At 42.2% G+C, this 15,491-nt stretch overlaps 1 protein-coding gene across 1 annotated transcript in view; it reads left to right on the top strand.

Moving 5' to 3' along the window:
• The window catches only part of NEO1 (neogenin 1), a 153,416-nt gene extending 142,966 nt beyond the window's left edge, over window positions 1-10,450 (top strand). Inside the window, exons 26-29 of the mRNA XM_075159565.1 lie at window positions 4,899-5,057; window positions 6,422-6,676; window positions 7,017-7,153; window positions 9,647-10,450. Coding sequence (XP_075015666.1) covers window positions 4,899-5,057; window positions 6,422-6,676; window positions 7,017-7,153; window positions 9,647-9,730 — 635 coding nt within the window. The 3' untranslated portion in view covers window positions 9,731-10,450. The remainder of the gene's footprint in view (window positions 1-4,898; window positions 5,058-6,421; window positions 6,677-7,016; window positions 7,154-9,646) is intronic.
• The last annotated feature ends 5,041 nt before the right edge of the window (window positions 10,451-15,491 follow it).

The following is a 15,491-nucleotide window of genomic DNA, read 5'->3' as shown; positions in this document are numbered from 1 at the left end:
CAGCATCATATAAGTCCTGTTTGGATTATTTTTCCCTCAATCTGTTACTACTTTAACAGCTTATTTAGCTATGCTAAAGTTTACCTGCCATCTTTTTGCCTGCTCGCTCAGTCTTGTGAGGTCCTTCTGGAGTTCCTTGCCATCAAAATAGCATTTGACTGCCCCAAAGATCTTAATATAATTTCCAAACTTGAAGATTTCTCTGATTGCTTCCATGTCGGGGTCACTGAGAAAGATAACTGATTAAAACCAGTCGCAGCACTGATACCTGGGGAATCTCCTGCTGACTCTCCTCTGTCTGGAAAATTGATGATCATCCCTTCCTTTTGCTTCCTATCTGTAACTAGCTTTCAGTCCATAAAAGAGCTTTCCCTCCAACAGCAACTTAATATTTTAACTTTGGAGTGGAGTCAGAGCCTTTTTGAAAATGTAGCTGTATTACATTCACTGGTTCCCTTTATTTTCATATTTACTGGCACTGTCTTGAAACTCTGAGGTTAGTGATGCAGGATTTACTTTTACAGGAGTCATGCTTGTTCTTTTCTAAATTACCATGTTTACCCTTATCTGCAGTGATCTTATTCTTACACATTCTACATAACTGCTGTCCCCACTGCATGGACAGCTATTGGTGAAGCAGGTCTCGACCAGCTGTAGTTTACAGTCCACCCTCAAATGGCAAACCCAAATCAGTATGGATTTATGCTAAAATGCGGTAGTGGCTCAGGAGCAGCTTCCAAAACAACTCAGCTGCTCATCCAGTAGGAGAGGATTAGAGAGCTGGGGCAATAGATCACCACACGTGATGCACCCCTCAGACTATGCTACTGAGTGAGAAAGAGCCTCAGCATCTTACATGATCCGTGCAGGACATCCCCACTAGTCCCCTAATTTACTGAGCAGAAGAAATGGCTCTGAAGGAGTAACACTGCTCGTCTTTTGGAAAGGATACCAAAAGCCTGCAATACGTACAGTAGCTTTGCTCCACAATGTGTCTATTATACTAATTTATTAGAACGTGGATAGACCACTGATAGAGGCTGAGGTTTTGTGAGTCTGGCAGAGCAGACTCTTAAATGAGGAGGATGTCTGGTTTGTTATTTCTTGTCTGTGTATCTCCCTATCAGTTAATGATCCTTTGAGCAAAAGTGCTGAATTGAAATTTTCTTGAGGCAGTAGGAATATATTTTAATTATTATTATGAAATATTTTAAGAATTAATATATCTAGTTTTCAGTTGATGACTCTGAGATGGAAAGGGACTTGGCTAAGCCTCTGAACAACTAGACTAAAACCCTGACTTGAGAACACAAGTAAAAAGTACAAAAGTTAGCCTGCAGTGATGGAACCGTGAGGCAAAATTACATAGTGCTTGTCTGGCCTGAGCTTTGGACTTCCCTGAGCACTATGTCCATGTTCAACCCTGTGGCCAGGTAATTGCTACCACAAGCTCGTGTGTTTTATGGAATGATTTCAGGCCAGTCCATTACGTTTCAACTTTCTAACTTTTTGCTTTATCTACCTGAATTACTTCAGGTAATTGGTGCTTGGTTTTCTTGGCCTCTGCATGCTTTTTCAAGTGTTCTGATGGCCTGATTAGCTCAGTTTGTGAATTTTTGACTGTTTCCTTGTTTTACAACCTTTTTACAAGAGTAGTATCTTGTTTTCTTGGTTTTAAAATAAATAGTCTGATGGTCCTTGTTTTCTCCCAGTTTTACACCTATGAGGGAGGAGTGGACGATACAGTTTTACACTAATCATCTTTACTCCAATTAGTTTCTTAAAAATTTTGTCTGCTGTCAAATATGGGTGCCTGACAAGGCACATTGCAGCTATTGGATTCTGATGGTTTCCTATCCCACACCAGCTGCTGGAACATAATTCAGACTTGTGTGACCCCCTAACAAATTCAGACTGCAGTAAGACTTCCCTTGCGCACTTCTGAGTGTTTTTTCTCTAAACGGGTGCAGCATTGGATACAAACAGCATAAGATAAACTCATACAGGAGCCAGTGCTGAAGTGTGCCGAGCGCTCCACAGAAGCAGCGTAGCACCCCTCAGACTATGTTACTGAGTGAGAAAGATCCTCAGCCACTTACATGACCAGTCCCACATCGGCTGAAAAGATGTACAGTTGACACAATGATACGGTGGGTGGTGGTACACGTTGGGGCGGTAGTGTATTGCAGTTCTGCTTTTTGATGGTATTAAGCTGATGTGATGATGCTGGCAGGTGTAGTTGTGGATATGATTTTCCCTTGCAGCACTAAACCCAGCTGTGACATGCCTTTTTGATACCAGTCCTGCTGTGTTCGCTTGAAAAGCATATCTGTTTCCCCCCTCTTTATTAAATATTGCCTTGTCCAGAAAGAACAAAACAGACACAGCTGGCTCGGTGTGACAGGTTAGCATGATGCACTAAGAGGCAGGAAGGATAGGTAAGGTCTTCTGGTGCCTTAGGGCTTGAGAATATTTTTGAGACTTTGTTTGACTTTTTATCCCATTTGCAAAAGCTCTGAGGGCTTCCAGCTGTAGGTTTTTATTGTATAGTAAGTGGAAACATTAATGTAATGTCTTTAGACACCTTTTTGCAGAAGCTACACAGAAAACTGACACTGGTGCATGAGGCCCTTTCTCAGCAAGCGACGCAGAAGGCAGGACCGTTTAGTGTGTTCAAGTCTGTGCCTGCAGATACCTTCCTATTGCGGTTTTTTCCCCCCACTGTAGCATTCAAATCTAGTTACTTACCTTTTAAATACTACATTATCCTAATTTAGTCTGTTCAATTTTAGTATAATTTACAGTAATGCAACAGGAATGGTGTATGCCTAGTTAGTTCCTTCTTTGACAACTGGAAAACCAAGATTCTGGAAGGATGTTAGGAAGCAAAGAGCTATTTCTTTCTTAACACACCACATTTCTCTTTATCCAGTTCTTCATCTGAATTTTTCTCTTCCTTGAAATTAAACAGTGCATCGTGGTCTTCATTAAGAACTGGTGGTACTGATTTTGGACTTGTAAAGCTATACATGATTTAGGTCTGATAACCCAGCAAACTATTAGCAAAACCCAGCAGTTTAAGCTGGAGGACTCGGTGGCAGGGTAAACTTTCTGGGGATGTGTCTTTTCACCGCATCAGGTTTTCCCCACTTGCTCACCATATTCTGCTTTGGATAGTGTTTCAGAGCTACTATTTTGTGTTCTTCTCCCCATCTCCAAGCTTTTAGGAAATGTCTTGAAAGGTGTAGTATATGTGCATGACTTTTTTATCGTGGTTGCAAAAACATACAGGCAGCCTTTTGTAGTAACATGCATTGTATTTGATAGTGATTGAAATGCTTGCTGAAACACAGGTGTAGACTAGTGGTTTCTACAAATAGAAGTAATTAAAATATTTATGCCTGTAAAATTTTATGCCTTAAAATCTTTATGCTTTTATGCCTTAAAATCTCCTACCTTGCTGACACGTAAGAGAACTCCTGGTGTCTCTGACTGTTCCCTCTGCCCAGATTCTGATCGCCAGGCTTTCATGGGTTATTCCTGCATTTGCCAGTCCCTGGCAAGACAAAGTGGTATTTTAATCTTGCTTGAAGCTCTTAGTGAGAATATCTGACTTTTCACATCCCCTTGACAGCTATCTCACAGGACTTAAATCTAGAACCTACTGATTACTCAGTATTGGAGTTTAGTTACTCTTCATTTACAGGAGGTTGATAATGACATTAGCTTTCTGTTGGCGTAACTCAATGGGAGAGAGAAATTGCTTATTACCAATAGCTGAAAATCTCCAAGTATATTGCCTCCACTGATCAAGTCACATATCGCGTCCTGCTGACAGGCTGTTTTCCAGGAAACGAGGAAGTCAGAGGGTTCAGATTTGTTTAGTCAGTCTTCGAGTTCAAGCCACATGCATCAATGCAAGAAGTCTTAACTGAACTCACCACCGTAATGATGGATCTCTGCACCATGTCATTCCTAGAAAGTAACTTTCAAAGGCAGCACATCTGGAGAATTTCCAGAAAAGGTTCAAAAGAAAATAACGAACCACAACTTTTTTTTTTCTTTATGGTGCTAGTGGTAGCATTTCCCTCCTGTTTTCTGTGTTGAGACTCTTTCTTTTGGATGATTTTAAGCAATTCAGTATTTTAGTCTGTCGTAAGAACTAAATTCTGCACATGCTTTTCCTCCCAGCTGGGGAGTAGTGAGAGTTTGCTTTGCTGTTAGCACAAAAGGGTGAGGGCAAAGGATGATTTACATTAAGGATAAAATTCACGTCTCTCAAACAGGAAAAAGAAAATGGCAAGATAAAAAAAAGAGGGGAAAAAAGAAAAAGAGGCTTTTGGTTTGAGTGTATTGGAGCAGAGCTTTGCTAAGTCTGCACAGAGGGAATGAATAGAGCCTTTGGTGGCTTGTCCTACTTTGTCTTACATTATTTAATTAACCAAAGATACCACATTTGGTTACAATGTTAAGAAATCCAATGACAGCCAGAAATTATTTTGGAATTTGAGCTCATCTGTCTCCTGTATTGGGTCTGACATTTAGAGCACAGCGTGAAATACATGGAAGTTCTAAAGGGAGCTGAGCTTCATTTTTCTCAAGCGTACCAAAAACGCTTGAAAGATACAGCCAAGAGAGATGCACTTTCTGCACAGGAAAATGAAGAGCTCTGCCTCTTCTGGGGGTTTTGTCTCTTGGCACGGAGGGAGTTAAAGTGCTGGAGCAGAGTTGGAAAATTGGTATTGAAACATGTCACCTTGGTGTCATTGTAAATCTGCTGGGCGATCGGCTCCCCCGTTCAGTGGCTCTGTGGGAGAAGGGAGGGGTATGGTGCATTTCAGTACATGTGCACGCTTGTCTGTATGTTAAGCATTTTTCTGTCTTGTATTCATTCACAGCTGTGATTAGTGCTCATCCCATCCATTCACTCGATAACCCTCACCATCATTTCCACTCCGGCAGCCTCGCTTCTCCAACTCGCAGCTATCTCCATCACCAGGTCAACCCGTGGCCGATTGGCACATCCATGTCCCATTCAGACAGGGCCAATTCCACAGGTGAGATATAAACGATCAGGTAGATTTTGCTTGTAACGGAACAATGAGTGAAACTTGAAGCTTAATTTGGTCGGTCTCCATTGTGGTGTTCCATGAGAGGCAGAGTGATGGGCTTATGTACAGACAAAATCCTTGATAGGTTGAGTTTTCTATAAACAGTTTCTTGTGTAGATCAGATATTGATCCTTGAGATATGCGATGATGTCCTTGGAAAAGGAGGCTTAATGTTTTACATACAGCTTCTAATAGGAAGATTCCATATTCTAAAGCTTTCAGCCCCGGAGTCTGAAACATCAGATTAAATCTCATTTGAGCTACTTAATATGGTAACTTTTTTCCTAATTAGTTGTGTTTAAAACCGAGAGAGGACAAAAGTCCAGACTTTGCTACTGGGAGCTGAAATTAGTTAATCTTCCTGAAGCACTCTTCTCCTGAAGAGAAAATTGAGGTGATTTCTGTGCAGCATTTTCAGGCTTGATGCACAATCATTTGCAATGGTTTTTGTAATGTCTCCAGTGCTCTAAAAAATTCTGAAGCAACAGTATTGCTAAATTGCATGTAGGTAACATCTTGAGATGAAGTGAATTCTGAGCCTCTCTAGTTTAAGGTCTACATTTTAATTAAGGTGCCACAGCCAACAGCGCTGTCTCCTGTTTCCTTATGAAAGCAATTCATGAGGCTGCAAATACACAGGCAGACGATATGTTAGAGGCAGGGGTTTCCCTTGTTCTGTTTATACTGCTGAAGTGACACCTCTCACAATCCAGATCTTTTCCTGCATGTGGTCCGAGTAGGACCACGATGCCCTAAATTCAAGATACCAGCTCATTGTTCTCTTAGATCAGGGTGGAGCCTGCTGCAGACAGACAAATGAAGCCTGTGATTTCATTTTAGCTTTCAGCAAGTAAAGGGATTTCAAGTCTATCTCAGAAAAAAAATTTGGCTCTTCTGTATGCACTACAGTGATACATGCTTAATGCGTACCTATTTAAGAATGCCAGTACTGTGAAATACTCACAGGTAAAATGAGAATGAAGATGTGTGTTCCGTGCTGTTTGTCTGAGGTCTTATTACATGTAGCTGTTTCAGTGCAAAACTGTTGATTTGTTATTATGCCTGTGGAATCATTTAGTTCTCAAGCTTATTTTGTTACTAGACAGCCGTTGCCGTTCACCTTAAAACAGGACGGTTACACAGAATTGGTGGTGTTTGCTACGCAGATAGTTAATCTGTGAATTCACTTCTTAGCTTATAACAGCGATCCTGGAAAAGGTGCTTGCAAACACTGCTGTTTTGTTTCCATCTGACCACAAAGAACATTTCTGTTAAAGAAAATAAACCACTTTTTTTTTTGCCTGTTGTAGAATCTGTTCGAAACACACCTAGCACGGACACCATGCCGGCTTCCTCATCTCAGACGTGTGCAGACCACCAGGATCCTGAAAGCACCACAGGGTCTTACCTGGCTAACGCACAAGAAGAGGATTCGGCTCAGAACCTCCCTACGGCACATGTCCGTCCTTCCCACCCGCTGAAGAGTTTTGCGGTGCCAGCAGTTCCACCAGCTGGTTCCACGTATGACCCTGCATTGCCAAGCACACCGTTACTGACTCAGCAAGGTGAGCGGGGGAAAACTGGCAAGGCACGCTTGCCAAAAAGAGAAAAAGGAGATTTTAAGAAGAAAATGAGAACCTCCTTAAGGGGCTGGGGGGTAGAGTTGGGCATCAAAGCAAATATATCAGAGGCTGGAGTGAATTTTGTTGGCATAATTTTCAAGGTCCTTTTCTTTTATGTACATAGATAAACTAGACAAAAATTCGAATTCAGCACTCCATTTGAATTTGAAGTGTTCGTTTTCCTCTAACAGAATCCTTTTTATTCTCCTACTTCCAAGAGCTTTCTGAATAGGCAAAAGAACTAATTACCTGAGGCATAACTATGTAACAAATTTATTTTAAGCTCCTAACCATCCAGTTCACTCGGTGAAGACTGCATCAATTGGGACTCTAGGAAGAACTCGACCTCCTATGCCAGTGGTAGTTCCCAGTGCCCCTGATGTGCAGGAGACCACCAGGATGCTTGAGGACTCGGAAAGCGTAGGTACTCTTACACTGCCAGTGGCTTTCTTTGGCAGTGCTTATCGAACTGTGGTGAATCTCTCTTTATATGGTGCTTGTAAACTTTGGAAATGTCTGCACCGAGACTTTCAAAGGCAGAGGATAATGAGGCTTCTGACTTCCACCAAGTGCCATTGCCTGATAACACATATAAAAAAATCTGGTGCAAATACCTTCTGCACAAGGCAGTAAATTCAGAGAGTAAGTGCTCAAATTGCAAGTACTAGTAGTGCTTTCTGAATCTGCAAATTACTTAAGAGCATACCTTCATTCCTAGGTACACAACACCAGATGCAGTGCTTCCATCTATTCCAGTCCACAAGGCCCACTCAGTCAAAAACTGAAAAACCTTCGGCAACATTTTGACTGAACTGAGGTTATTAGCTGAACGTAAAGTAATGTCCTCTGAGATTTCCTTTCTTGACTCACGCTCAATGCTTCTGGTGTCTGCTAGCCTATCACAGCGACAAGGAGAGGAGAGGAAGGACAGACACCATCTGTAGCACTGGTCTTTTCATGCCTTACAGTACGTAGCGCCTAATGGAGCTCTGGTTTATGACTTGGGCTTCTATATGCGGGCTTCGTACTGGAGCTGTAGAAGTGCCCTGCACATGTTTTTTGCCTGCTTCTCTTGATGTAAAGAGCATCTTTGTTCACAGAGCTGAACGCCTCCAACAGTGCCATTTGCTCTTCTGTGCAGCCTAAGACGTTGTGTTCATGCTTGCTTTGAGATGTCATTTATTTCTGTCTGTTTTGCAAGCGTACTGTGCCTGGATCCTATTAGTGTCATGCAGCTGCAGCTTCCTGTGCTGCTGCAGAGCATCCAAAGTGTCGTCACAGATGGAAAATTTAGCATTAATGCCAAAATGTTTAAAGCCATCATCCCAAGTATGGTTTTAGGTACTCATAGGAAAGGGCTCTCACTTTCTGGGAAAAGTGCAACTGTTGGGCTTCTTTGGAAATAGCTTTTAAGAAGTGAGCATGTTTTGGGTGTCAGGCACTGGAAGAGCTGTTTTCCTGTCAAATTGCAAGCCAAGAAGTTATTCTATTAGCTATTGTATTACTGCTACAGAAATGCTTATTTTGAAATATTTTTTCTTTTTTTTCTTGTTTCCTTATTGTCCTTTCCTTTTGTCACATTGTTTTTGTCACCCTCTTGATTTTATTTCTGTATGTGCTAGTCTAGAAACTGTATGAATGCTTGATTTGGTGCACTTTTGCCCTTCTGTCTAGTTGTCACTCCTACTTTATTCTTTTTTTTGGTTGGTACCAAAAATACATTCAGTTTATTCAGCAACAAATTTGTAATATTTAAATATAGCCATTAATAAATTTCTTCATTAATAAATTAGTACAATATAAAGTCACCACAGCACACTAAATACTAGTTAAAGTATGAGTTTTAAAAATCAGGATTAGATAGCGATTTGAATTGATTCTGCTTTTTTTATGGGAGCCTGTAGGGATGAGTCTGAGTATTTGCAGCTCACTGCTACTTATTGTCAATAGTCGGCAGATAACGTGTTAGACACAGCACAGGGACGACTTTTCTGGTACAATCCAGATTGCTTGGTAAACTGGGATGTGCCTGCTGCATTCATTTCTATTTAAATGAAAGAAAATGTTTGTATCCAGAAGCAAAGGAAGTGAGAGCACAGTCAGGGTTGAGGGCTTCCCTCTGGGAAGGACTCCAGCAATCAGCTGAGCGGTAGCTTTAATATTAGACTCTAGCCAGAAGGTCTAATAATGGACCTTAAATATATAGAGCAGAAACTATCACGCAGGAGTTCTGTTGCTTCTGACTTGGCATTAGCGGAGCTGGGATCGGAATACCACGTGCAGCCTGGCTCACCTTCTGTGGAAACGGTGTGGAGAGAGTGAAGAGGGTTTGGAGAAATGCTCCAGGAACATAAGGGGTTGAAAACTACACAGTACTGGGAAAGACTTGCTCGGCTTAGAAAAGGTATTGAGATGAACTAGTTCATGGTATCTAGCTGCATACGTGAACAGTTATCATAATTCTGTTACCAATGCAATAGAGATGAAGCTCGACAATTGAGGCTAAAAATGGAGTATGATTTTTAGCAAGCGTAATGATTCTCAAAACAGTTTTATTGAACCGATTCCTTCAACCTTTTTTTCCAATTAAGCTGGGGAGATTTTTCTAAAATACCTACTTTGGTTCAAAGCAAGCTGTTATCTTGAAGCTGGAATGGATACAAGGAAAACAGATAAGATGATCAGAGTCTTAAAAATCAGTGAAACTATGAATCACTATTGCAAAAAGATCTGCACTTAAAATAGAGAGTTGTGTCAAGTTATTAATTCCTGTAACTGTTGATAAATCTGCTTCTTCATGTGTCAGGGTCACAATCTACACCAGAATCACTGACTATTTCTTCTTATTTCTTATTCTGTCCCTCTTTAAACAAAGCAAGTCACCTTGTCAGTAACTTTTTACATCTCCCATAGAATTATGAACCGGATGAGCTGACCAAAGAGATGGCCCACCTGGAAGGACTTATGAAGGACCTTAATGCCATCACTACAGCATGACCACCTTCACCAAGACATGACTCCAAACAGTTTCACAAGTCTTGGGACTCAGCCTTGGAACACAAGGAATTGTACAGAGGGGAAAAAGGAAAAAAAAAAAAAAAAAAAAGAGAAAAAACAGAAAGAGGGACGGCACATGAGAGCATACACAGAAAGCAAACGAACCAACCAGTGCATTTGTGCTACAGCTGGTCAAAAAGAGGTGACCTTTCTTGTCATCGTCCTGCAATGAAGTCATTGCCAAGCTGAATTCCATTTACCTGCTGAGACCATGCAGGATGGGACGCATCAGGCTGAAATCTAGCATCCAGACAAAAGGAAAAAAGTGGACTTCACGTTTTTTTTTTCTGGTCAGGTTTTGTCTCGGTGGTGTGATTGCCCTGCCTTTTCAGTGTTGGACATTCGCATTTATGTACAATTTTATTTGTGTTTTTATTTTATCTTTTTTTATAAAAAGGAAAAAATATTGTAATCAAAAAAAAAAAGAAGAAGGAGAAACTGTTGTTTTCCACAGCCTAGACTGACGTTTGACTGCTTGTTCTATTGTGTATGAAAATTCATTGCCAGCGTGGGTTGTTCTGTTTTGTTTTTTATTCTGCGTATAATTACGTCCCCTTCTGGCAGTTAATCCATGGCCTTTTGGGATGCTGCACTGCTATTTGTAAGCTTTTTTTATTATTTTTATATTATAATTATTAAAAGCCTGACTTTCTCCTCTCATCACTGTGAGATTACCAGTCTGTTTGAATTGAAATGTAATTTGAAAGGCTTGTTTGTCGCTTTTTGTGCAGTTTCAATATTTTGAGTGGGGAAAAGTAGATGGGGAAGGGGAGGGGATCCAGTGGGAGGCTTCATTATTGTTGTTTTCCTGTCTTTCTACATTGACTCAAAAGACTGAAGAAAACGAAAGCATCTTCTGTAACGTCCTTCCTTGTAACTTCGGCATACTGTGTCTCTGGTTACTGAATTGCGGTGAGAGTCTCATTTTGAAACATTAAAAAAAAAAATTCCTCCTGTAAAGTAGGGTTCCTTACGTTTAGATGACACTACAGCTTATTTTGGCAACAGTGCTCTGTTTTGTTGTTGTTAGCTTAAAGATCACATCATGAAACTTTAAAGTGCAGATTGAGCGCTCATTCAGCACGGAGAACTTAGCCCCGGCAGCAGTGCGCAGTGCACGACGCTTCTCTGCTGGCAGTGCTTAGGTTTGAGCTACCTGGACCTCCCAGAAGCAGAGAACTGGGGACCTCTCCTCATCAGCAACATACCTATCATACTTTTGAGAACACCACACGTCCACAGGATCCTTCAGCAGCAAGTCCAACCCCAGTGCAATTTCTCTATCCCAGGCCATTTAAACAAGAATCCTTCCCGTAAGGATTCTTCAGAGACATAAGCAAGGCAAAAATGTATTTTTTTACACTTTTGAAACCATTTGAAAAGAAAAACAGTATTAGCGACTCAGGTGCTGTTCACGTATCTGTCTAGAAAGGAAGGAAAGTTAAAAGGGAACTCCTATACGAGGGGAAGGAGAAGGTTTTTTGTTTTCTCCTTGTATGATTGCCTGGCTCTGCCATACTCTGTGAGGAGGAATGGCATAAAAGGAGGGACTGTATTTTAGTAAAAAGAAAAAAACCAATACCCAGCTGCCTAACGAACTCATGTGCAATTTCACTTTTAAGACGAAAGGAAACTCAAAACTTACTGATGATTCAGATGGAGAATCTGTTCCTCCTGAGCGATCAGATTTGTGATCTCGGAAGCTCAGCGATAGCGATGGAGGACGCGCAGGTAACAGGCACTGCTGTAGTCCACAGTGCCTGCTCGATGGCTGCACCTGTTGGAACATTAACAGGAAATAATCTGCTTGAATTTAAATTTAAAAAACCCAAGAACTTCGCTTCGTTTATTTTCTTTTATCCATTTGACTAAAGCTAAAGCTCTGGGCCCATTTTCATAGTCCTGTCACTAAGAGAAGGGAGAGCCAATGAATCATCCTGGAGAGCAGCGGGGGTTTGGGTTACAGTTTTACTTACTTTCTTTTCCTGGACTCTTTTGTGTTGTCATTTCTAGGACATTTGCTGGGTTTATTTATTATTTGGGGGGGCGAGGGGGGAATAAAATGAATTGGAGCACCGTGGGCCACCTGGATAATTGATGTTTGGACTTTTAATCAATACAATTCAGGGCAGAATAAGCTACAGAATATGTATTTAAATAATAAAATACGCACCCTGTCCTGAAAGGAGAGGGGTGCATGTTTTCCTTTGCCTATTTTTTACCTATACCCAAAGAAATATCATCGTACGTACACAGTATTCTTAGCTGGTGGGTCTTTGTGAATATTACTTATGTATAACACCATGAATATTAATATTGTCATTGAATTTGGGGAGGGGGAATATTTTTAATGATAAAACAACTGTTCAAAGTTGGTTTTTTAAGGTTAAACTAAAAAAAAAAAACATTTATTCAATTCAGTGTACAATCTGTATTGCACTTTTTCACATTTTAATGCTACGTTTTCTTACATATCCTGTGATTTTAAATTTGGAACATTGTGTATCCTTGTAGTGTCATAGTCAAGCTGTTAAGTGACAGCTTCCCTCAGAGACATTTGGGGAAAAACCAAACCTGTATATTGTTTTATGATTCTCATGTAGAATAATTTTGAGGACTGCTGTAGACGTCTACCTTTCTGTACAATTTTTTTGCTTTTCTGTAGTATTTGCTGTATACTCTATGGCTTTTTTTAATAACTTCATGTTTATTATTTTGTATTGGACATCCAATACACTTTTTTTAATCCAATCAAATTCTGGTCTGCTTGGAGAGTTTGTTCTCTTTTTAATTATTCCTATACCTTTTTTTTTCCTTAGCCAGTATGGTGACCAGGTTTGGAATTTTACTCGCACATTTTTTGTTGTGGTTTGGTAGGTTGTGTCCTCCAGGGAAAGAAGAAGAACTGTTATTCCCCCCCCGTCTTTGTGCAGATACTGAACATGTAGTGTCTGGCTACCTCCCTTCCATTTCAAAGCTCCATAGCGAAAGTATCACCTTCTAACAAGCGAGGATCAGAAGGAAGGGTTTCAAATCAGTGAAAGTACATTTAATAGCCTTAGTAAACCAGTAAATCACAGAAAAATACTGTAATTCTTTGAATATAGCACTTTGTGTCTATAGCTTTTACAGTGCAGTAATTGATAACTTTATAGTTACCCTCATGCTAACTCCAGCCTCTTTCTTTCAATACTGGAGACTCACGCTGATCGTCAGCCTCTTCTCTGCAAGCCAGCCACTTTCCCCAGTTCCTTGTGTCCCATGTCCTTGGGAGCATTAGGCCATTCCTTATCCTGACCTCTGCGAACAGGAACACAAGGACTGCATTGTTTTGCACCCCCTGCTCCCCCCCCCCCCCCATTTTGCTAGTCAGATCCTTCTGTTCACTCATTAAAGTGTGTGACCACACTGAGGTCTTAGGTGGGAACTGGACCCGAAAGTTCTCCTGAAGGGATGCCACGACCCTGCAGCTACTCAGGGACTTCTCAGCCATGCTAGATTTGGTGGGGGGTGTGCATGTGTATGTGTACAGAAAAGGAGAAATGGGGAAGAAAAGCATTAATCATTAAGCTGGGAGTGTCACAAGGCACATCTGAGATGCCGACAGGCAGAGGGGATACAGCAAAAAAACCCCTGCCCTCGACTTACTAACCTCTAGCTTTAAAAGCAAAAGGCTATTTCTTGCTAGGTTAGCCGGTGCAGATAGTTTGCTGCGCTATTTGCTTTGCAGATGAAGCCAGATGGAAAGGTGAGAGTTGTAAGATAAACAGTGTTTACCAAGTGGCCCATTTTAAGAGAGGTCGAAGTAACACGGGGGACTTGCGCTGCCGGGCCGTGCAGGCCGGGGACACTAGAGGGCAGCCATGACTTGCTGGTGAACAAAGCTGCAACGCAAACCCGCAGCCTACACCATTTCTGCATCCACCTGGAGGAGAATGCATTGTCTCTCTTCAGCCTAGGTTAAGGAGACTAGCATTAGTGATGCTTTCTCGTTAGCAGCAGTTCAGTAAAGAACTCAAGCGGCAAACTATAGTTTTCTCATGCCTAGCTGTGGCTTTCCTTGGGAGCACTTCGGCTTCCAACACAGAAGCAAGGGGTTGCCTCAAACACCTTTGATAAATCGGTGCAACACTTTCAGGCTTTTTCCCATTAAGAACAGCCGCCTGTCTTAAGACGAATTGAGACTGGATTTAAACTAACTCACAGCAAGTCACTGCTCATCTCAAATAAAAGCATTCCTGTAGGGGCTCGACATGATTTAACTAAACTGCCTTTGCCAAAAATGTTAAACCATTACAACTTTTCTGTGGGGCCAGGTCTCCCTAACGCAGCAGAGGCTTCAGCCAGGTTACGTCTCCCCTTACTACACGGGGGTGTGAGCACATGCAGCCTGTGTGACTCTTAACAGCCAAATGTTGAGCCGCAGTGTGACTCTCTGGCCCCTTCCATAAGCAGACACAGCAAAATTCCTGCCTCTAAAAAAGCTGGCCAGCTCTCCAGTGTGATGGACACCCTGGAAGTCAAGGGGACAATCATCCTAGCAAGCAAACGTGCAGGGCTGACAGGGGCAGAGGCAGCAGACAGGACCAGCGGGTTTGGAAAAGGAAAGCCAACCCTTGGCAGGCACAATGTGTAAAAGCAGCAACGAGAACACGAGCGTAAGAGCGAAAGGGTGGCAAACACCCACAGATCCAGGCCGTACACCTGCCTTTTGAGAAGGCAGGAAAAGCCTGAATGTGATAGCGTGCCAGGGAAACAAATTAAAATCCAATGAGAGGGAGCAAAAAAGGATTCAGCCTACTCTGAGTGCTGCTGGGCTACCTTGCTGTGGGGGAAAGTGTTCGCCACCAGCTGAGAGAGGCTCTCTGATCAGGACTCACATGCACAGGGGCCTGACTCATTTCCCCTCCACAGGCAGGGCTGGTAGCAGCTGCACTAGGACAGCAACCTATTCCCTGTCCTTTAGTAAATGAGAATCAACCCAGTTACTTCCCAGTTTCAGCTTCTGTTTCCCCACCTTCTTCCAGCACACACTGCCTTTCCTTCAGACCTTCCTCTCTGTGGGGACAATGGCCAAGACAGCTGGCTCCCACAGGGCTGCGATTTAGAGCAAATGCTCATTTTCCTTGGTAATTTCTTAGGAGGAAATTCTCTGTTGCCCAGCCCGGCTGTCTCGGGACATCCCACCCTCAGTCAGCCGCCAAGTGGCCACTGGCTAGGGATGCTGCAGGGTGCTCTGCCCACAAGGGTTGGCCTTGGTGGCAGTTTAACCACAGCCCTTTTGTTCGACACACAAATGCACCAGTAACACCACTGCCAGCCTTGGAAACATAATGTAGCACTGCTCTAGCATCTGCAAACCCTCACCACCTGAACCAGACACAGGACAGCCCTGGTTACAATATCCTGCAGCAAGCCCACCACTGCAAAGTCCGGGAGAATTAAATGAGACATGCTAGAGATGTAGCATTAAAATCATCACACATTAACTTAATCCAAATCAGTAGTACTCACCCTTAGCGCACTCCAGGCAAGGGAAGAGCACTCACTGGACTGCTGCAGGCTCCTCTACCTGGAGGTTTTGCTGTGTCCCTTTTTCCCTTCTTTCATTTTAGGCTGGCTGTCAGTGCCTCCACCTCCTATAATTTCATCATTCTGTAAAGAGGGGGTGAGGTCTTCTGTCCTGGGCTGCAAACCTGAG

Source organism: Calonectris borealis, chromosome 11 (genome assembly GCF_964195595.1).
Source record: "Calonectris borealis chromosome 11, bCalBor7.hap1.2, whole genome shotgun sequence".
Taxonomy (NCBI): Eukaryota; Metazoa; Chordata; class Aves; order Procellariiformes; family Procellariidae; genus Calonectris; species Calonectris borealis.
The sequence above is the reverse complement of the archived record's forward strand: the minus strand, read 5'-3'. Positions and strand labels throughout refer to the sequence as shown.